Source organism: Lampetra fluviatilis, chromosome 42, assembly GCF_964198595.1.
Source record: "Lampetra fluviatilis chromosome 42, kcLamFluv1.1, whole genome shotgun sequence".
Classification (NCBI taxonomy): Eukaryota; Metazoa; Chordata; class Hyperoartia; order Petromyzontiformes; family Petromyzontidae; genus Lampetra; species Lampetra fluviatilis.
This window is the reverse complement of record NC_136316.1, coordinates 4,766,213-4,788,188: the sequence shown is the minus strand read 5'-3', so window position 1 is coordinate 4,788,188 and position 21,976 is coordinate 4,766,213. Positions and strand designations below refer to the sequence as shown.

Below are 21,976 nucleotides of genomic sequence, written 5' to 3'. Positions count from 1 at the left end.
TGCTTGTGTTGCAATCGAAACGTCTTATTCTATTATTTAATTTATTTTCTTTCTACGTGACTTTACCAAGTATGAGTTAATAGTTTCAAAAAATCAGAAAGTCTCCCACTTGTTCGCCATCGTTGTCAATATGTTGCCTGGAATCTTCTCCAGGTGGTCTCCAGAGCTCGGAGGGCACATTCCTTGTGATCTCGTTACAAATTTCTCAGAAGTGTTAAAAAACATTTTTTGAAGCAGCCCTGTATTATTGTCATTAGGGATGTCTGGTTCATCTGCGTGACGCGTACGCCCAAGTCACGGAGAGAATCGGCCCAGCGATCCAAAGGCAGCAGCAGCAGCCGCGCTGAGCGACAAGACCAGGTTGAATATTGAACCGATTCCATCGATGAGCAACAATTGGCCACGTCGTGCGAGATGCGTTTGATCGTGGGAGAATTGAGGCAGAGGAGGATCCAATTCTTGATAACCCCGAAACTCCCAACAGACCTAACCCCACCCACCCCCTCTCTCCCTTCCTCCCCAGCTCTCCCCAAAGACAACGATCCCCCCGATAGTCTGAACAGACTGTTGGGGCAAGTGCTGTTCGCGAGTAGCAGCAGCAGCATCACCTATGAAGGTCACCGGCACTGTGGCACACGAGGGGGTGGGTGGCCAGCAACCACGCCCGGCCGCCTTTGCCTCCCCAGTGGCGATGTTTGCACATCGCACCTAGGCGCTCATTTGAGGCTAAGCCAACCTAGGGGAGGCCCAGGATCGGCTCAGATAACCGTCACCGGTGTTGGTGGCCGTGAGTGGGAATCGAACCCAGGTCGCCGGGTTTGTAACTCAGCGCGCTCACTGCCTTCTCTTGGACCCCCACCACCACCTCCTGCCAACAAACTCATCAACATGTCAAAAAAAAAATCGCTGCGTGGACTTAAAATAAAACATACATGACAGGCGGCGTGCCACGCAATGCCCCTTCTTTGTGGCACGCGAACCAATCAAGAAGGCCCACTGCCCGGAACGTCGTTTATTTAATACATTTGAGAGTTTGTTTCGCGCTGAGCCACTCACCCCACCACTCATCCCACCACTCACCCCGCCACTCACCCCGCCACTCACCCCATCACTCATCCCACCACTCACCCCACCACTCGCCCCACCACTCATCCCACCACTCCTGGAGCTGCACAGCGAGCCCGCGGGCAGACCGCGCGCCTGTTCAGCGCTCGCCAACAGCACTTGCCCCAACACTCTATGTAGGCTACACGGGAAATCGTTGACCTTTGTCTTTGCCTGTGTGCACGCGTGTGTGTGGGGGAGCGGTGGTGCAGCGGTGGTGCAGCGGTTAGCGCGCTGCGCTATGAACCCGGCGACCCGGGTTCAATTCCCGCTCACGACCAACACCAGTGACGATTATTTGAACCGGTCCTGGGCCTCACCTAGGTCGACTCAGCCTCAAATTGTTGTTGTTTGTGCACCACTGCCAACGCAGCAGCAGCAGCAGCAGCGGCGGCAGCAGCAGCGTCAAGTTAGTTGTTGTTCTGGGTCGCGTGGTGTTCGTTAAAGAAACGAGAGATCACACACCGCCCCGATCAAACGGATGCCTTTGACAGAGGCAGCCGTAATATATCGTACAATTGAGATGTATTTGGGGCGAGTTTTTGCTGAAATATTCATGCACGTCCGAAATTTTACATGAACTGCAACAACAAAAAAATATATATCCTGCACCCGTTTTTTGATTAACCGGTAACCAATTGGCGAAACCGGTTAAACCGGTTACCGGTTTTGCCGCACATTTCGAAATGCCGTTTTACCGTTTAAATAAAACAACACAGCAACTGAGGAACGTAAAGATGCTGCCACCACCGTGTTGCGTAACGGCGAGCGCGTCCTCTGCCTCGCCACCCATCCATCCATTCCCATCTCCCGGCGCGGCAGCTGAGACGTCGCCACAACGCTCCGCGCGCAATCAGTCGCAAAGAAGAAGACACACAAAATAAAATCAACTGAAACAACAACAACAACAACAAAAAACACGGTTACCGGTTTGTGACTTTCCCGACGTTTCGGAGCCGCTGATCGATCGGGGAAAACGGTTACCGGTTTAGCGGGGTGAACACTTTGCATCCCGAGAAGGAACGCGCGCGTGGTGGGGGGGTGAGGTGGTGTTGTGGTTAGCGCACTGCAATCCCGATGACCCGAGTTCGATTCTCACGACCCGAAAAAAAAATCAGAGGCGGATATTGGAACCGGTTCTGGCCCCCCCACTCCCCCGCTCCCCCCCCCCCACTAGGTCGACTCAGCCTTAAAACGAGAACCTTCTTGCGGTGTGTGAACACCAGCGTTGGAAGGGAGACAAAGGCGGCCGGGAGCGGTGCTTGGTCACTCACAACGTACCCGCTGCCTTCATAGGGTGCTCGCGAACAGCCTCGTTGAAGACGACACAGGAGGAATCTTCGTCTGCTGTGGCTGTGGGCATGTTGGAGATAACGAGGTGGGGGGTGGAGGAATTTTAGATGAGAGGCGGGGAGGGGAAGGGGGCAAGCAGGAGGAGGAGGGTTGTTGGAGGATTTGGGAGGCTGGGCTGTGTTGAGAAGAAACGCATGCGCGAGACACGGACACACGCACACACACACACACGTGCGCGCTCACACACACACACACACGTGTACACGCACACACGAATATAAATACACGGGGCGCACACTCGCACACAGTCACTTGAACCTGTGCGGTGAAGAGATTTGGGTTCAGTCAGTGAGCATCAGCAGCAGCAAAGATATTCACCCATTCACGCTCACACACACACACCGGCGTATCGGTTAAAGCAACATCGTTGACGAATTGGTCGGAGGTACGTACGGAGTACAGGTACACACGCACAGGTACACACGCACAGGTACACAGATATACCCACCGATATATATATACACACACCCATTCACACACAGACATACACACAGATATATCTACACAGGTACACGCACAGGTATATACACAGATACACACACGCACACACACAGACGCCCGTTATCTAGAGAAATGTGTACTGCTGGTACATGCACAGGTGTGTACATCTTGATAATATACACACAGTTACCATCGCGCGCGCACAGGTGTGTGTCTGCCTGTGTGAACCCCCGTGTGCATGTGTGGGCATAGACCGGTATATTACACACACACACACGTGTGCACACCCACGTGTACGCACACGCACAGAGGTACACCCAAACACACATGTAGATTTTCACACAAACATACACGAAACACACACAGACACCCACACGTACACTCAATACACACACACGCACGACCACACACAACAACACACACAACAGCAACACACACACACACACACACGACCACACACACAACAACACACACAACAGCAACACACACACACACACAACAACAACACACACAACAGCAACACACACACGTACACACAACACACACCTGTATGCTGAGAGGGGAACGCTCTTCTTACCTGTGCCGGGTGTCTCGCAGCCATTCGCACCTGGGCCATGGAGCGAACCGAGATCGGAAATATCGACGCCGCCGCCTTCCTGCGCATTTGGCAACACTTCGATGCGGACGGTAAGGTGAAGGCCGGTGCCTTGCCGCGTGTGGCGCGCGTAGGTCGACTCGGCCTCAAACGAGCACCCTGGCGCGTTGTTGTGAAACGTCGCCACGAGGGAGACAAAGGCGGCCGTGCGAGGTTGCGGCCACGTCCTACCTCGTGTGCCGAGCCGACCCTCGGGGGCGCTGCTGCTGCTGCTACTCGCGAACAGCACTTGCCCCGATAGTTGTATCAGGCTAAACCGTGAGCATGATGTGTGCGCGTTGTGTGTCTACGTCGTATGTGGGTGGTGTGTGTCTGTGTAACAGGTGCTGGCTCTCAGCACTTGCCCCAACAATGCATGAGGCTATACGGGTGCCTCTGTGTGCGTGCCTTTGGCTTTTTGTATATCGGTGTCGGATATCTCAACCGGTCCTGAGCCTCCCCCCTAGGTCGACTCAGCCTTAAATGAGTACCTGGTGCTGTCAGTTAACATCAGCGCCGGGGAGACAAAGGCGGGCGTGGTGCTGGCCATTCTCCTCCTCGTGGGCAGATGTCGCGCCTTTATAGGTGCGCGCTAACCGAACTTGCCCCGACAGCCTGTTAAAGGCTACATTGGGGACCTTTGTCTTTGTGCGTCTCAGAAGTCCACCAACCCCGAGATCGAGTCCAGGTCACGGCCGACACGCGTAGAGAGTTCGATCCGAGCACGTCCCTGTCACTCGCTCACACGGCGCTCCTCTCGATGATGATGTTCGCTCGTTCGGTGCTCAGTCCGCTCGTCATGGTTGAGGGTCGTGTTGGCAGCGTGTTGAGGAGTGGCGGTCCACACCTCCCACTCCCTGGCGATAGATACTCTACACTACACACTCTACACTACACACTCTACACTACACACTCTACACTACACACTCTACACTACACACTCTACACTATACACTCTACACACTCTACACTACACACTCTACACTACACTATACACTACACAGACTCGAGCTCGTCCTGCGGGACTTCGAGGTGTCCCGAGCCACGCCGAGCGACATCGCCCCGCCAGCAGCGTGTCCTGGGCCAGCCCCGGGGTCTTCCCATGTTGTTTACAACAACAACAACATCAGCACGAGGGAGACAAAGTTACAACAACAACATCAGCACGAGGGAGACAAAGTTACAACAACAACAACACAAGGGAGACAAAGTCACAACAACAACAACAACAACAACACAAGGGAGACAAAGTCACAACAACAACAACAACATCAGCACGAGGGAGACAAAGGCGACCGCGCGCGTGTTAGCCATCCACACACATCTCTCGCAGTGACGTGTACAACCTTAATAGGTGCTCGCTAACAACACCATCCACCTTACCAATCGACTAAACCGACACACACGTGTGTGTGTGTGTGTGTAATTCACGTGTGAATACTTTGGCTATAAATATATCAAATAAGTTAATTTAGGAGTTTGCAACGTGCCATTTTAAATAATAATAATCATCATCATCACACGGTGTTTCTTTTCATCCCTTTGTAAGCAACGTAGCTTTTGTGTATCATCTCGCAGTCGGTGTGCGTGTGTGTGTGCTTTATGTGTGCGCCTATGCGGGGAGCGGTGGCGAGGTGGTTAGCGCACTGCGCTACGAACCCGTCACACACCAGTGACGATTATAATCTGAGCCAGCCTTGGCCCCCTCCCCTGGGTCGGCTCAGCCTTAAATGAGTACCTGGTGCGGTGTGTAAACATCAGCATTGCCAAGATAACGGCAGCATCGTCATTCTAGTAATGAGTCGTATATCATCATCAGCAGCAGCAGCATGTATAATCATAATCATCAGTAGCAGTAGCAGTAGGATAATCATCATCAGCAGCAGTAGGATCATCATCAGCAGCAGCAGTAATATCATCATCAGCAGCAGTAGGATCCTCATCATCAGCAGCAGTAGGATCATCATCATCAGCAGCAGTGTGATTAGCATAATCAGCAGCAGTAGGATCATAATCATCAGCAGTAGGATCATAATCAGCAGCAGCAGTAGGATCATCATAATCATCAGCAGCAGTAGGATCATCATCAGCAGCAGTAAAATCGTCATCATCAGCAGCAGCAGTAGGATCATAATCATCAGCAGCAGTAGGATCATAATAATCAGCAGCAGTAGGATCATCATCATCAGCAGTAGAATCATAATCAGCAGCAGTAGAATCATAATCAGCAGCAGTAGGATCATCATCAGCAGCAGTAGAATCATAATCAGCAGCAGCAGTAGGATCATAATCATCAGCAGCAGTAGGATCATCATCAGCAGCAGTAGAATCATAATCAGCAGCAGCAGTAGAATCATAATCATCAGCAGCAGTAGGATCATCAGCAGCAGCAGCATAATCATCGTAATCGTCAGCAGCAGGAGTATAATCATTATCATCATCAGCAGCAGTAGCATAATCATTATCATCATCAGCAGCAGTAGTAGATTAATCATTATCATCAGCATCAACTTGAGCTACTGCATTGCAGCTGTGTCCAACTGTGCTTGTTGTGGTTGTTGTGGTTTGTGCTATTAGAGTGGTTGGTGTTGTTAGTTGGTGGTGAAAGTGGATGGTATGTTTAGTGTTGTTGGTGTGGTGAGTGCTGTTGGTGTGGCGACTGTGGTTGGGTTTGAGCAGTGATGAGTGAATTGGCAGTGTGCTGGTGGTGGTGTGGTTGTGTGGACCTGGCTACATCCCATCGCATGTACCGCATTCTCCCTCGCAGCGCGTCTCTCTTCGACTTGGGGGTTGGGGCATTGAATATCCGCGTGTGTGCGTGTGTGTGGGCGTGTGTGTGCGTGTATGCGCGTGTGTGCGTGTATGTATTTTGTACCATCGGACACTCCTCCCCCACAACTCCCAATTGGTGATGGGGCAGTTGTGGAGAGAGTGGAGAGTTTCCCATACCTGGGTAGTGTGCTTATGACCGGCTCCAGTTTATCAGCAGAGGTCTCACTCCGAATCAGTCGAGCGGCAATATCTTTTCATCGGTTGCGTAACGCTGTGTGGAAGCTACCTGGTCTGTCGCTCCGCACGAAGCTTCAGGTCTTCTCGGCCACGGTCATTCCCTCCCTTCTCTACGCTTGCGAAACGTGGACCCCCCTAGTGGAGCATCTTCGCCGGTTGGAAACATTTAGGCTGGTCTGCCTACGATCCATCCTGGGTTTAACCAGGCTGGATTGTGTGAGGAGCTCACAAGTCCTTGAAAGATCTGGGCAAAGTCCCATCAGTGAGCTCCTCCGGCAGGCAAGGCTGCGTTGGCTGGGTCATGTAGCCCGCATGCCCAGCCACCGCATGCCTAAACTTGTTCGGCCGGATCGAGGGGGCTAAACGGGCGCGGCACGGGCTAGAGAAGAGATGGAGTGATGTGGTACAGGAGGACGTGGAGCTGAGTGGACTTGCCGATGACTGGTACCAGCGGTGTCAAGATCGGCCTCAGTGGAGGAGGCTCGTGAAGGACGCTACTGGGCAGTTGGAGACAGTCGCTCTCCAACAACAACGGAGGGCGGAGGAGCGACGCTCACAACAACGAGCGGAGCGCCGGGTGGCTAAAGCACAGCAAGTTGGTACAGTAAGGGGCACAGGTGGTGCATCAGCCAGTCATCTCGGTCATCTCGGTCAGTCGACCCGTGGCACCTGGGTCTGCCCCGTGACCTCCTGCCAGCGGGCGTTCGACACTTCACGTGGCCTCAAGGTGCACATGGCCTGGCACAAGCGTCGTGGTGACGTCACCGCCACTTAGTGGCGAATGGCGGTTGTTGTTGTGTGTGCGTGTGTGTTTCCACGGGGGCTTGCTCACAGCCCTTACCCCAACGGTCTGTAAATACTATATGGGGGATCTTTGTCCATGGATGCTCTCTAACAGAGCACTTGCCCCAACGGTCTGTAAAGACTATATGGGGGATCTTTGTCCATGTATGCTCGCTAACAGAGCACTTGCCCCAACGGTCTGTAAAGACTATATGGGGGATCTTTGTCCATGGATGCTATCTAACAGAGCACTTGCCCCAACAGTCTGTAAAGGCTATATGGGGGATCTTTGTCCATGGATGCTCACTAACAGAACACTTGCCCCAACGGTCTGTTAAGGCTATATGGGGGATCTTTGTCCATGGATGCTCACGAACAGAGCACTTGCCACAACGGTCTGTAAAGACTATATGGGGGATCTTTGTCCATGTATGCTCGCTAACAGAGCACTTGCCCCAACGGTCTGTTAAGACTATATGGGGGATCTTTGTCCATGGATGCTCACTAACAGAGCACTTGCCCCAACGGTCTGTAAAGACTATATGGGGGATCTTTGTCCATGGATGCTCTCTAACAGAGCACTTGCCCCAACGGTCTGTAAAGACTATATGGGGGATCTTTGTCCATGGATGCTCGCTAACAGAGCACTTGCCCCAACGGTCTGTTAAGACTATATGGGGGATCTTTGTCCATGGATGCTCACTAACAGAGCACTTGCCCCAACGGTCTGTAAAGACTATATGGGGGATCTTTGTCCATGGATGCTCTCTAACAGAGCACTTGCCCCAACGGTCTGTTAAGACTATATGGGGGATCTTTGTCCATGGATGCTCACTAACAGAGCACTTGCCCCAACGGTCTGTAAAGACTATATGGGGGATCTTTGTCCATGGATGCTCTCTAACAGAGCACTTGCCCCAACGGTCTGTAAAGACTATATGGGGGATCTTTGTCCATGGATGCTCGCTAACAGAGCACTTGCCCCAACGGTCTGTAAAGACTATATGGGGGATCTTTGTCCATGGATGCTCGCTAACAGAGCACTTGCCCCAACGGTCTGTAAAGACTATATGGGGGATCTTTGTCCATGGATGCTCTCTAACAGAGCACTTGCCCCAACGGTCTGTAAAGACTATATGGGGGATCTTTGTCCATGTATGCTCTCTAACAGAGCACTTGCCCCAACGGTCTGCTAAGGCTACACGGGAGGGTGGGGGTCTTTGTCTCTGTGCGTGGTGGGTTCGTCGCGGGTTTGACGACCCCGGGCTCTCCCTTGGCCGCTCCTTCTTGGATTGCGCCAAATCAGAGCGAAGCGGAGCCGCGCTTGAGGATTTATTGTAAATAAATAAATAAACATCCCCGATGTGCCCCCACCCCCATCCCCCGTCATCCCCCACCCCCCTCCCGCTATCGTCGTCACGAGACGAAGCGTCAATTCAAGGAGGCACGTTGGCTGTCCCCTCTCGTGGCTGCTGTATACCTGGTGTGTACGTGTGCACGTGTACGTCTGTACGTGTGCACGTGTGTACGTATCCACGTGTGCACGTGTCCACGTGTGCACGTGTGGACGTGTCCACGTGTGCACGTGTGCACGTGTCCACGTGTCCACGTGTGCACGTGTGCACGTGTGTACGTATCCACGTGTGCACGTGTGCACGTGTCCACGTGTCCACGTGTCCACGTGTGCACGTGTCCACGTGTGCACGTCTGTACGTGTGCACGTGTCCACGTGTCCACGTGTGCACGTGTCCACGTGTCCACGTGTGCACGTCTGTACGTGTGCACGTGTGTTGAAGGCTATACGGGTGGATCTACTCGTCTTCGTTTGCGTACAGGTGGCTCTGCACGCAAAAGCGGGTCTTGAAATATGTTGAGAACAGCAACATTGATCATCTTCTTCTTCTTCTCCTACGAAACAATGCCGAGCCCTGCGTCAGACAAATGGCCCGCGGAAGCGGATATCACAGGGTCACCTCTGAGCTCCCTTCCAATCGCCAAGAATAATAATCTCGGCTTGTGATGCCGTCGCTGCTGCCGCTCGCTGTCGAAGAGAGAGATAGAGAGGACGACTCAGAGAGAGAGAGAGGACGACTCAGAGAGAGAGAGGAGGACTTGGAGAGAGAGAGGAGGAGGAACCACAGACGAGTGGGAAGGCAGCAGTAGCAGCCAAGCTTTGAGCCGGTGCCAAATCCCCCCCCCCCAAACCACCACCAAGCTCTGCGGTCCTGTATATATTGTGGAGTTTTAGGAAAATGAAAAAGCGTATACATTTTAACACGTAGGCTTTCGCGACCAATTGCCCGATGATGCTGGATGCAATTACCAGCGAAACGTCGTACTACTCAAATTGTAAATGTTGTGGTTTCACGCTTCAACACACCGGTGGGCTAAAGCAGTGAACTATTTGTCTTTTGTCAACGTGACACTTTTTTACTGATTGGCCGTGTCGGGTGGTGGAGGGTTACGACACATTTATAAATAACGCGATCTAAACCCAAAAACGTTGATTATGAAGCGTATACATGTCGGAGGCAACCGGAGCATCCGGAAGAAAAACCCGCCTTGCGTGCGAGGGGGCAACGCTTTATCCCACGCAGATGTAACAGGCGGGGGTCCGCATTGTCGTGGCGAGGCAGGGGAGGGCTACTCTTCGAGGGAGGGAGGGAGGCAGTTTCGCAACATCGAGTGCGGTGATCCACAAACCCCCTCGCTGCTGCCCTCCCACAGCGCTGCGTCACACGCGGCCACGTGCAGCGACAGCCCCCACCACCAGCGGGCCTGTAGTATTAGAGGATGAGATGTACATATCCTCTGACCTATGACCTAGGTATAAAAACAAAGTCTATGACCATATAATTGTCCACCGTGTCACGGAGGGGCGTGGGTCTCAAACGCCTGCTACTTCAGGCGAGAGGTGGGAATTCTTTTGAAAAACGAGGTTAAAGGTTTTATTTGGGAGACCAGTTGGGGGGCTTCTGTGCAGACGTGGGCTCATGTGACGATACAGAGGCATTTCCTAATGAGATCATTACGCGATTTCAAATCCCCGGACATCCATAACGCGAAGCACTCACGATATTGATGAACATTACTGATACGTAGAAGTTCAACACGCATACTCACGAGGCTTGCCCCGCCACGTGTCAGCAGTCATGGGAGTTGTTGGCCATACTTCACCACACTGGTCAAATCCGCTGTTGGTGAAGAGGTTGGGGCAGAGATTTCGCTCGCCACTGGCGTTAGCTGGGGCTGCGAATCAAACTGGAGATATCCAGGTGCATTGCGACACACGTCCACGCCAGCACTATATTTAGACAGCGCATTCACAGTCGAGTAGGCGAACAGAATGGGGCCCATGAATTGAGATGGGGGGTTTTTATGGCTGAGGTTTTGTGTGTGGAGGCGTCATCACAGACATTGGGGTGATCTGTGAGCAGTATGTGTGTGTGAGAGGGTGTGAGTGGGGGAAAGGGTGTGTGTGGAGCGGTGGTGTAGCGGTTAGCGCGCTGCTGTACCGTTCCGGCCTTCATAGGTGCTCGCTAACAGCACTTGCCCCTACCGTCTGTTAAGGCTATACGGGGGATCTTTGTCATTGTCTGAATTCGAGAGAGGGTGTGAGTGTGAGAGCGGGGAGCGGTGGTGTAGTGGTTAGCGCGCTGCGCTATGAACCCGGCGACCAGAACTCGATTCCCGCTCACGGCCAACACCAGTGACGATTATCTGAAACGGTCCTGGGCCTCCCCTAGGTCGACTCAGCCTCAAATGAGTACCTGGTGCGGTGTGTAAACATCGTCACTGGAGAGACAAAGGCGGTCGGGAGTGGTGCTGACCACCCACCCCCTCGTGTACCGTTCCGGCCTTCACAGGTGCTCGCTAACAGCACTTGTCCCTACAGTCTGTTGGGGAATCTTTATATTTGGTGTGTGTTTGATTCGTGATTTTGTGGACTTTCTAAGATTTAATCACCGTGGCAATTGTATATCCAAAGTGGAGTGACTGTGTTTCATATGTTCAATGTAGCAATGGATTCCAGGAAGCCCCCTGTAAATCGTCCATCAAACAGTTGCCGATTGTCATTTTAACATAAAATACATCCGCTACATTTCGATTTAAAGCTTTCGTGACTGCAGGGATTCATCTTCTTGGTTCTTTCGGTAAAGTCACGTAGAATGGAAATAACAAAATAATAAAAATAAAACATAATAAAGTAATTCTCACGACGTTTCGGCCACAACGCAAGCAGCCGTCCTCAGGTGGAGAACAGGTCTGTCGAGAAGACAGAGTCTTCTTGTTATTTCCATTCTACGTGACTTTACCGAAAGAACCAAGAAGATACATCCGCTACACTTCAATCTAGTTTTGTTCGAGCGTATGATTGTATAATTTTATCAACCTTCGTAACTTCCTCTGCAATTGTTGCGGTGGTGACTACGTCGCACGTGTATACCTGCATCTGAAGCTAAGCTGGTGGTCTTTGTTGTTGTCGCTGTTGTGTGTGGGCGCAGGTAATGGCTACATCGAGGGCAAGGAATTGGACCTCTTTTTTCGGCATCTTCTTGCCAGCCTGGGATTTGGGGTGAGTAGTATTCCACCCGAGTGCCACCCCCCCCCCCCCCCACTGCATTATAAAACCAAGTTCAAGTTCATGTATTAGGTATAGCCCTGTGAGCCATTCGGCTCTTGAATCGGGTGCAACCGCAACAAACAAAAAACAAAAACATGAACAAGAAAACATCTTAAAGTGACTATGTGCAAACAGAAAATCCAAGAAAAGACAGCAAAATATTGCAGAAAAAGTACCGTACACCAACGCTGTGTGCAAAAATATGATACAGTCCACAGTGATGCACTCCCCCGATTCAGCTCCCCAAATAAGAGCTCCGTTCTGCTCTTGTGCGGCTCTTTGCTGAATAATACTGCTCCTTTTTTTGGCAGAGGTCGCAAATGGGTTTTGATTCCTTACCCGTACCCGGCCGCACCAGGGTCGCAAATGGGTACCCGTACCCGGCCGGGTACGGGTACCCGTTTGCGACCTCTGGGATGAAGCCATGTTGCAGGCGCGGGTGGGTTGATTCTAGGAACTTGAATTGTGAGAAGAGACAAGACGTTGGGAAATGAGTGACAAACGGTTACTCACCAGTGACTCACGGCCTACCCGTACCCGGCCGCACCAGGGTCGCAAACGGGTATCGGGTAGGGTACGGGTATCGGGTACCCGGTTGCGGCATGCAAGCAAGCCGCGCATGCCCTCTGGACGTGGTCGTCCGACCCTCTCAGCCAGCCAGCAAAACTTTTATTCGTACACAGTCCTGCTCATCTCCACCGTTATTTTGCCTTCTCTGTGCTGTATAGTCCCAATCAATCTCGATGTCCTGATTGATCTTTGTTTCTATCCGTTTCTCAAATAGACCTACCCCCTCCCCTCTCTCTGTCTCACCCACTTCCCCCCCCCCCACCCCGTTTCTCCCTCTCTCACCTCTCTTTTTTCTCACCTCTCACCCTCGCTCTCCATATTCACGCCTCTTCTCTTTCCCGTCTCTCTCTCTCTTTGCCTCTCACCCTCCCTCCCATCGCTCTCCTCTTTTCGTTGTGTTCTCGATCTTTCCTTTTCGTTTCACAAAAAGCAGATCAAGAAATTAGTTTAAAATTTAGTATCGTGATGCAGTGTATAGTAGTGTAGTGTATAGTGTGGTGTTTAGTAGTGTATAGTGTCGCGTTTAGTAGAGTGTAGTGTAGTATATAGTAGTGTATAGTGTAGTATGTACTGTCTAGTAGTGTATAGTGTATAGTGTAGTATGTACGTACTGTATGTTGAACTTCTTTCGCACCGTACGTAGCCAACCGTGTTAACTGGAGGTGGGGGAAGGACAGCAATAATAGAGATGTTTTTTTGGGGTTAAATCGCGTAAATATAAATGTGTCGTTAAACCCGCCACCACTAGACAAACAACATTTACAACGTTGTGGATTTGCTGTCCAACACAACCGGTGTGCGGTGCTGTGCTCGTAGCGAATTGTCAGGTTTTGTTAACGTGACCTTATCAATTGACTGTGTCGGGTGGTGGTGGGTTTTCATGACACATTGACATTTACGCGATATAACCACACAACACAGAAACCTCTTACGGGTGATATTGCTCGCTAAAGCCTCGCTACTGCGCGTTAAACAAACTGAACACGAAACGCCGTTCCGTTTGCTCATTCACCTCCGAAGAATCTCCTGGCGGGCGCGCATGCCACGCATTGAGCCGTGGGAGGTTTCATAATCAACGTTTTTGGGTTTAGATCGCGTTATTTATAAATGTGTCGTAACCCTCCACCACCCGACACGGCCAATCAGTAAAAAAGTGTCACGTTGACAAAAGACAAATAGTTCACTGCTTTAGCCCACCGGTGTGTTGAAGCGTGAAACCACAACATTTACAATTTGAGTAGCACGACGTTTCGCTGGTAATTGCATCCAGCATCATGGGGCAATTCGCCAGAATGGTGAGGCTCTGCTGTGTCTCTCGTTCTTATATAGAGCAGCAGCAGGGTGACGTCATCATTAACGAATGAACTCATCAGGTGCAAAGATTTGAGGGGGGGGGGTTATTGCAATTATATACTAGATTAGTAATCAGCGGGCGGGGTCCCATCCCATCGAGTTACTTTGTTTCGATAAATTTGTTGCGAGGTCACATTTCGCACACGTTTGCCTCGAGACCAACTTTGAAGCAGCCTTCTTTGTTCAATGAGTTACTCGGCGGTGATGCTGCTGCTGCTGCAGCTGCGTTGGCAGTGGTCCACAAGCAAAAACAATAACATAATAATAAGAATAAAAACTCAGTTTAACACGTAGGAACTCTTTGGTTCTTTCGGTAAAGTCACGTACATAGACAAATAATAAATAGATCACGACGTTTCGATCGCAACAACAAGCGACCGTCTTCAGGTGAGAGAGAGACACGCATGCTGTGACGGGGGCATTATATCGATCCTCGGGGGGGGAGGGAGGGGAGGGGCTGCCATAACGGGTGAGAGTCTGGGGGTGAAATTCAAAGAGGGAACGAGGTGAGAGAGAGAAAAAATTAACCCGTAAAAACAAAGTTTTTCACTATAAATCCTTTATATGCGTGGCGGCTAGAGTCCTCTCGTCCTCTGGCTTGAGATGGCTGCCACCTATGGGTCAGATGATTGCCTGCCACCATTAAGCAATTGGTAATTAAATATAATTTTCTTTTTTCCTAAAAAGTGTAAAATTTTGGAAAAAAGATTTCACGAAAAGAAATTGTCACGCACAACGAGTCTGTGTGCAAAATGTCAGCTCGATTGGATCACGGGAAGTGGGTTAAAAAACGAACGAAAGATTTACACGGTCGTAAGCGCGCAAGCAAGCAAGCAAGTGAACTTAATATAAAGGATTAAAAAAGAAAAAAGATCCAAACTTAGCAGACTTAGAAATGTAATGCAACTCGGAGAGTCGGCCAACACAACAGTGAACACTTTACCTGCTTGATCAACGTCCTTCTAAAGATTGCTAAGTTTTGTATCCATCTTCTCGGTTGAAGTGATGTCTGAGTTGTGTGGAAATCCTCCCCGTAGAGGCGGTGCAATCTTGATTTGACGCTTTCGTGACTGCAGGAATTCTCACTCTTTGGTTATTTCGGTAAAGTCACGTGGGTAGAAAAATAAATAAATAATAAATCACGACGTTTCGATCGCAACACAAGCAGCCGTCTTCAGGTGCATCGTCACAGCGGCGTGTTTCTCTCTCTCACCTGAAGACGGTTCCTTGTTGTTGTTGCGATCGAAACGTCGTGATCTTTTTTATTTTTTTCCTACCCACGTGACTTTACCCAAAGAAGCAAAGAGTAATGGATCCCTACAGTCACGAAAGCTTCAAATCTAGATTTCGCACGGAGGCTTTCGCGGCCAATATTATTCATTCTTGATATGAAGGATATGAAGCTTTCGTCACTGTAGGAATCCATTGCTTTTTGGTTCTTTGGGTAAAGACCCCGTTTGCTTGCCCATCGCCACATCTATAACCTTGTTGTTGTAGCCACTCTCTCGCTAGTTCAGCAGCTCCACTGCTGGATTGTTTTTTTATTCCGCCTGAGGACGACCGCTTGTGTTGCGATCGAAACGTCGTGACTGATTTTGTTTTATTATTTTCTACCTACGTGACTTTTACCGAAAGAAGCAAAGAGTAATATTATTCATAATAAAGGTTTTGGGTTAGATCGTCTAAGGTTGTTTGGGTTAGATCGTCTAACCTTTCTCCGCCCCCCTCTCTATATTTAAGGGACCGTCACAAAAACGACCTCTCTCTTTGTGCCGATGTGTTCTCTCTCTGTGTGTCCTTGTGATGTCTGTCTGCTTGTATGTCTGTCTATAGTTTTCTAGTTAGATTTTTGTTGCTATTTCTTTTATGCCTGATGATTGCTTGTGTTGCAATCGAAACGTCGTAATATGCTATTATTTAATTTATTATTTTATCTTTAGACGTGACTTAACCGAAAGAACCAAAGAATAATTCCTGCAGTCACGAAAGCTCCAAAATTTAGAAAGAAAGAAAAACTCGACATTTTGTCAATAAATAATACTGTGTGGACTTGGCGTGATAGCAAACATTTAAATCGGCGACGTTTCGGGTGAGGCCGAGAATGGCATTTGTTCACACCGTGGCCCCACTTGTTTACACCGTGGGGGCCCCGGCGAGAATTTGTCACGCTTCGTGATTAATTATTGAAGGGTTTGCGTGGCTTGCCTGCTACTTAGCAGCTCCTGCTGTATCGGTGCAGCTGTTCACGTGGTTCTTCAAACACCGCTCGTCATTCAAACGCGCCGCTCTCAACCAGGCCCACGGTCTAAATAAACAAGTGGAATGCTCTTTGATATTATTCGGTAAAGTCACGTAGGAAAAAAAAAATGAAATAAAAATAAAAACAACTAAATTGTCAACGTGACACTTTTTTACTGATTGGCCGTGTCGGGTGGTGGAGGTTTACGACACATTTATAAATAACGCCATCTAAACCCAAAAAACGTTGATTATGAATAATATTGGTCGCGAAAGCCTACGTATTAAACTAACTAAATTTAAATTAAATTACTAAATTAAAACAACTATTTTTTTCCTACGTGACTTTACCGAATATGGATTCTTGCAGTCACGAAAACTTCAAATCTGGAATTAAACAAGTGGAAGCGTCGAACTCTTATCTCTCTCTCCCCCTCGGTCTCCATACCGTGCTGGCCTTTCTATACGTGGCTCACGAAGAAGGCCCATTGCCTGAAACATCGGCCTATTCCTATGTATGTGTAATTATGTATCATTACGGCAGTTCACGCACATTGTGATTCAGCTCACACGCTTGTGGAGCCTTCCCGGCGCAAATCTGCCACTCAAAGCGCCATCGTAACATCGATTCTTAAACAGATATATATCTGTTTTGAATTCTATACAATGAGAAAATATACTGTGTGTATATACAAATCAATAGCTGTATAGATTTTAAGCCCACAGTTCCGTTGACTAACGCGTTTTTTTGTTTGTTTTTGTTAGTTAATGCTACTCGTGCACCATTGCCAAGTCACGAACTCGTTGAATATGATGATGATTTTTAATATTTGAGCTGGATTTCTTCGGGAAATCTGGTTTCCTCCGACACGAAACAAATCTTATTCTTAAAAAAAAAATTAAAACTCAATAACGAATCAGGCCAGACACCCCCCCCCACCCCCCTCGTCTTGACGCACTGCGCCACGCCTGATTAAATAAAGGATCGCAGCGTTATTCACGGTGCGATATGATTTTGATTAAAGCGAAGCGCCACTCAAGGGGAGATATTCGCCAGGGAGGTTTGCAGCGGCGACACATTGAAGGCCGTCTCGACGGCAGAGCGCGCAGATAAAGGAGCAGCCCCGCAAACTACCCGCTCTGGACACCGCTCGCCCCCAAACATCTCGAATCCAGCGAGATGTTTGGCAGGAAATCACTTCGATTTTGTCTGGGATTTTAAACCCTCCGGTCAGTCAGCACGGTCGGCTGCGTACGATGCGAAATAAGGTTTGGACGCACACTCTCCTGTTCTCCTGTGACGCGGTAGTCGTTGTTGCGTGCGCGCCTGAAGAAACGGCGCGTGATGTAACAATCGCGTTATAATGGATCGTGTATAATTTAGGGGGTAGATCACAGTCCGCGATAACACGTGAGAATTGCACGCAGGCCGAACAAAGGCGGAGGTTGCGCGTGGCTAGCATCAAGAAGCATCCAGCAGTATCCCACTGCCTTGTGCGACGATGCTACCCGCTTATTCCAAACTCGCACTGCAACGTGGTTCCGTTCGCTTGATCGCGTTATACCCAATTCGCATCCGCGTTATATATAATAATTTTGATTATCAGGAAGCATCCAGCAGTATCCCACTGCCTTGTGCGACGATGCTACCCGCTTATTCCAAACTCGCACTGCGACGTGGTTCCGTTCGCTTGATCGCGTTATACCCAATTCGCATCCGCGTAATATATAAATAAAAAAAACCTTTCCCCTACAATACATTTATCATCGCGTTACAGGAGAACAGCTTTGTTAGACACGTGCTTATAACATACAAAAAGTAAACCCGGTCGGCTCGCCGTGAGGATGACGTCTCTGTAGGGCGAGGGGGGTGCGCGTGGGAAGCTGTCGAAACCTTGAGGCGTGGTGGAGAGGGCAATTAAATGGAGGAGTTCAAAGACATCGACCCCCCCCTGCCCCCCCCCCTCCTCCTCCTCCCACGGCCACCGCCGAGGGAGGCCGCCCTCTAACGAGGAGGAGATGCCTCCCCGCTCGGTGGGAGAGCCCAAACGGACGCATCGGTCACCCCGTGACAACGGCGACGCCGAGGGCCAAATTGGAATAACTGTACGAGCGGGTTGGGCTAGGGCAATGGAGGTGGCGGCGGGTAAGGTGCGAGGTGAAGGAGCAGCCCTGCAACAGCCTCGCTCGCGTCACTGCCGACGGAAGGTGCGCTGCCATTCCGCTCGTGGGAGCTCGGCTGTGAGGGGTCCCTTTGATGTCGGCCTTCGCTTTCCACGCCGGTCACGTGTCTTGGAAGGGTGGTGGGAGCCAGCCACACTGGCTCCCGGTCATCGGCTGACTGCGGCTGTGGCCGATTTCGCTGCTGGGTGGACAGAGGGCAAGGGGAGGGAGATTTAATAAACTTAGCACTCCCCCCCCCACCACCACCATTGTGTTTGCTGCCGCGCCGGGAGATTGAATCTAACCGGCGCCAAACGAGAATTTAGCTGCTTTAAATCTCCGCACGGTGAGCCGCTTCGTTGAGCTGACAATCGTGGCCAGTTCCAGTGTGGCGCTTCGCTAAGCGGTGACGAAACGCGGCTAATGGGATGTATTTGTCTCCACTCCTCTTATCTGTGAAATGTAGCTGTTGCATACCTCTTAAGCCCTTATCAGCTGCCTGCCTTAATGCAGACCACATTCAGACCTTGGTCGCCCCGTGCTTCGTATAAATCTCAACGTTCATCCTACAAAGTCCCATCACAAGGGAGAAACACATGGAAATGGACAAAACAATTTGTTTTGCACGTATTGAAACGGCTGTACGCCGTGTGGACCTGCAGACTCAATTTCCCCGTAGAAAAATACGCGGTGAACCGTATGGGTTGACAGGTAAGCTGTTGGGAAAACCACTGCACAGTGACTCTTGTTCGAACACCTTTCAAGTAAATACTTTTATGATGATGATGATCCCAACCCTGACGCCTGCTGCTGTATATTTGGAGTTTGCGCGTCTCTCTCTCCGTGGTCGCGTAGATTTTTACACTGGGTCCTCCGGTTTTTCCCCTCCACGTTTAGAATCAGCATCACCACGCGTTTAGAGTAATTCGCTGCTGCTATAAATTCCCACGTGATTATGATGATGATGGGCCCACTTCGTTGAGCCATCATTTGTGGCAAAGTCGCTTCTGAAAAAAGAGCTACAGACCTCATTAGGGCGTTACATGGTAAAATAAAAAAAGTTGTTTAGTTTAAGTGCAGTGCTCCGCTAAACGTTGATGAATGCCGCTAATGGGATGCATTTTTCTCCACGACGTCTGAGTAGCGCCGCTTATTTGTGAAAAATGAATTTTAGCTGTTGAGAAACCACCGCTTGGTGACTCTTATTCGAACACCTTTTAAATAAATTAGTACTTTGATGATGATGGAGATGATGATGATGATTCCACAACGTCTTGTTGTGCTTTGCAACCGAGTTCCACGTTTAAACTCAAACTAAACTCCATTGGAACCTCCTTTGCCAGTAGCTAAATATGATAATTGTTTTTTTACCCTTTTATCTGGCAACAAAACTGACACCTTTTTTTACAAGGAGTCATGTTTGCATTGACCACAATACCTGCGGTCGGAATGCAAACAAAAAACACAACTCTGATAATGTATGCACTGTCCTTGAAATTGATTGGTCCACACCGAGACAGCTTTTCTTAGAGCCTAGTCTCACATGGTGTTGGACCAGATGACGCAAAAAGCCGCACAACTCAAAGACAATAACTCCAAATACACGGCAGGCGGTCAGAGTCGTTGTGCAAAATGAACGCTGCGATTCGCGTGAACCGCTTGGCGCGTCCCCTCCGCAGAGCGACCTTGGCGACAAGGAGCTGTACGATGTCAAGAGCAGGTTCATGGAGATCTACGACGTCACGTCCGATGGCAAGCTGCAGCTGCAAGAGGTGAGCTCGTGCTTTCGGAATTTCCATTCTTTGTTTAAAACAAATGTTGTTCAACGAGAGCGGTCGTACTCCTCAACAACCACCACCACCACCACCCCCTCCCCCCCGTAGTTTGTCTAGGCGAGTCTCTGTGTGTTTGCCGTGTCACAGAGATACTGACTTGGGTTCAAGCCCCAAGTCAGTTTGTGTCTCTGTGTCTTGCGTAATGAGGCTCGGAATGGCCGTGTCAGAGACGCTGAGTCAGAACCATTGAGACCTTGGGCTCGAACCTAGGGTCTGAGTGTGTCTTTGACTCTCTTAATGAGGCGCATAATGGCCGTGTCAGAGACGCTTAGACAGAAGTATTGAGACCCTGGGTCCCAACCCAGTTTCAGTTTTCAGTTTCATTTATTTGGTACAGTATAGCCCTGTGAGCCATTCGGCTCTTGAATCGGGTGCAACCGCAACAAACAAAAAACTAAAACATGAACAAGAAAACATTTTAAAGTGACTTTGCGCAAACAGAAAAATCCAGGAAAAACAGCAAAGTCTTCCAGAAAAAAGCACCGTACACCAACGCTGTGCAAAAATCCCAGTGGGATGCAAGTCAAACAACAGCAACAACAACAACAACCACAAGACAACTTAGATTAAAGCCATCATTCTAACTCCGTACTACAACAAACAAACATGGCCAAACCAAAAAACCTTTCGAAATCACCAAAATAAAGCCATGAGAAATGTAACAGTGGTCATAGGAACTGTGACCGAAATTTCACAATAAACGACATAACAACATGTACTACCAAACCCTGTAGCCATAGCTGGCTGCATGAGTCACTCCACAACAGCAGCAGGAGCATCAGTAGGAGTATCAACATTTTTCAACGCACCTTTAAAGATCAGCACACTAAATCAAAACAAAAAATCATATGTTGCAGCGGTCATCCGGAACAAAAACATTTGATTTCAGGCCACTGAATAGCAGTAGCAGCTAGGGGTGTACAACTCCTCTAGAGCAGTTTTGAGTGAAGATCTCATAGGTAGTGATTCAAGTTGCAGTTTATTGGCAATTGCATTCCAGACCTTGGGGGGCCTCAATAGCAAAGGCCCTTCCTCCAGTATTTGTACGGCAATAAGGAATGTAAAGCTGGTAAATGAGCGAAGACCTTGGGTCACATTTGTTCTTCGAAACAGAGAGGAGATGCAGCAGGTAGTCTGCGGATTTTTTAGTAAGTACATTGTGAATAAATAAGATCTGGTGCACAAACCGTCGAACATTAAGAGATGTTAAGTTTGACCCAATGTATAGATCACAGTGGTGAGTCATATATGGGCATTAATTCTAGATTTGAAGCTTTCGTGACTGCAAGGAATCATCTTCTTAGGTTTTTTCGGTAAAGTCACGTAGAAAGTAAAATACGTCGTGATTTTTGTTTTTTTATTTTATTTTACTTTCTACGTGACTTTACCGAAAAAACCTAAGAAGATCATATATGGGCAGTTCAATGCAAATCTTAAGGCCGAGTGATAAATTGAGTCAAGCTTCTTCAGAGAGTATAATGCAGCAGATGCGGTGCTGTTTTTTTTCGGAATCTAGATTGTTTGAGATGTAATAGATTGTTGTCGGACAGGAAACTGCTAACCAGGGTCTGGGTGTCTCTCTCACTTTTTTAATGAGGTTTACAATGGCCACATCTGAAACATAATGGCCGTGTCAGAGACACGGAGCCAGCACCACCGAGTTTCTGGGTTCGAGCCCCGGGTGTGGGTGTCTCTCTTTCTCTCTCTCTCTCTCAATGAGGTTCAGAATGGCCACGTGTGAGAGTGTGAGACACTGAACCAGACTCGCGATGATTCTGGATCAAAGCTACGGTGCTTAGTTTAACAAAACAGATGCACTCTCTCTAGGAATAGGGGTTCATAAAGGCCACGGCAGAGCAATGACTCGTA

General features: G+C 49.4%; 1 protein-coding gene across 1 annotated transcript in view; it reads left to right on the top strand.

Annotated features, from left to right (window-relative positions):
- Nucleotides 1-2,660: 2,660 nt before the first annotated feature.
- The window catches only part of LOC144946664 (secretagogin-like), a 60,922-nt gene continuing 41,606 nt past the window's right edge, over nucleotides 2,661-21,976 (top strand). The window contains exons 1-4 of the mRNA XM_078875737.1: nucleotides 2,661-2,842; nucleotides 3,496-3,585; nucleotides 11,830-11,900; nucleotides 19,952-20,044. Coding sequence (XP_078731863.1) covers nucleotides 3,513-3,585; nucleotides 11,830-11,900; nucleotides 19,952-20,044 — 237 coding nt within the window. The 5' untranslated portion in view covers nucleotides 2,661-2,842; nucleotides 3,496-3,512. The remainder of the gene's footprint in view (nucleotides 2,843-3,495; nucleotides 3,586-11,829; nucleotides 11,901-19,951; nucleotides 20,045-21,976) is intronic.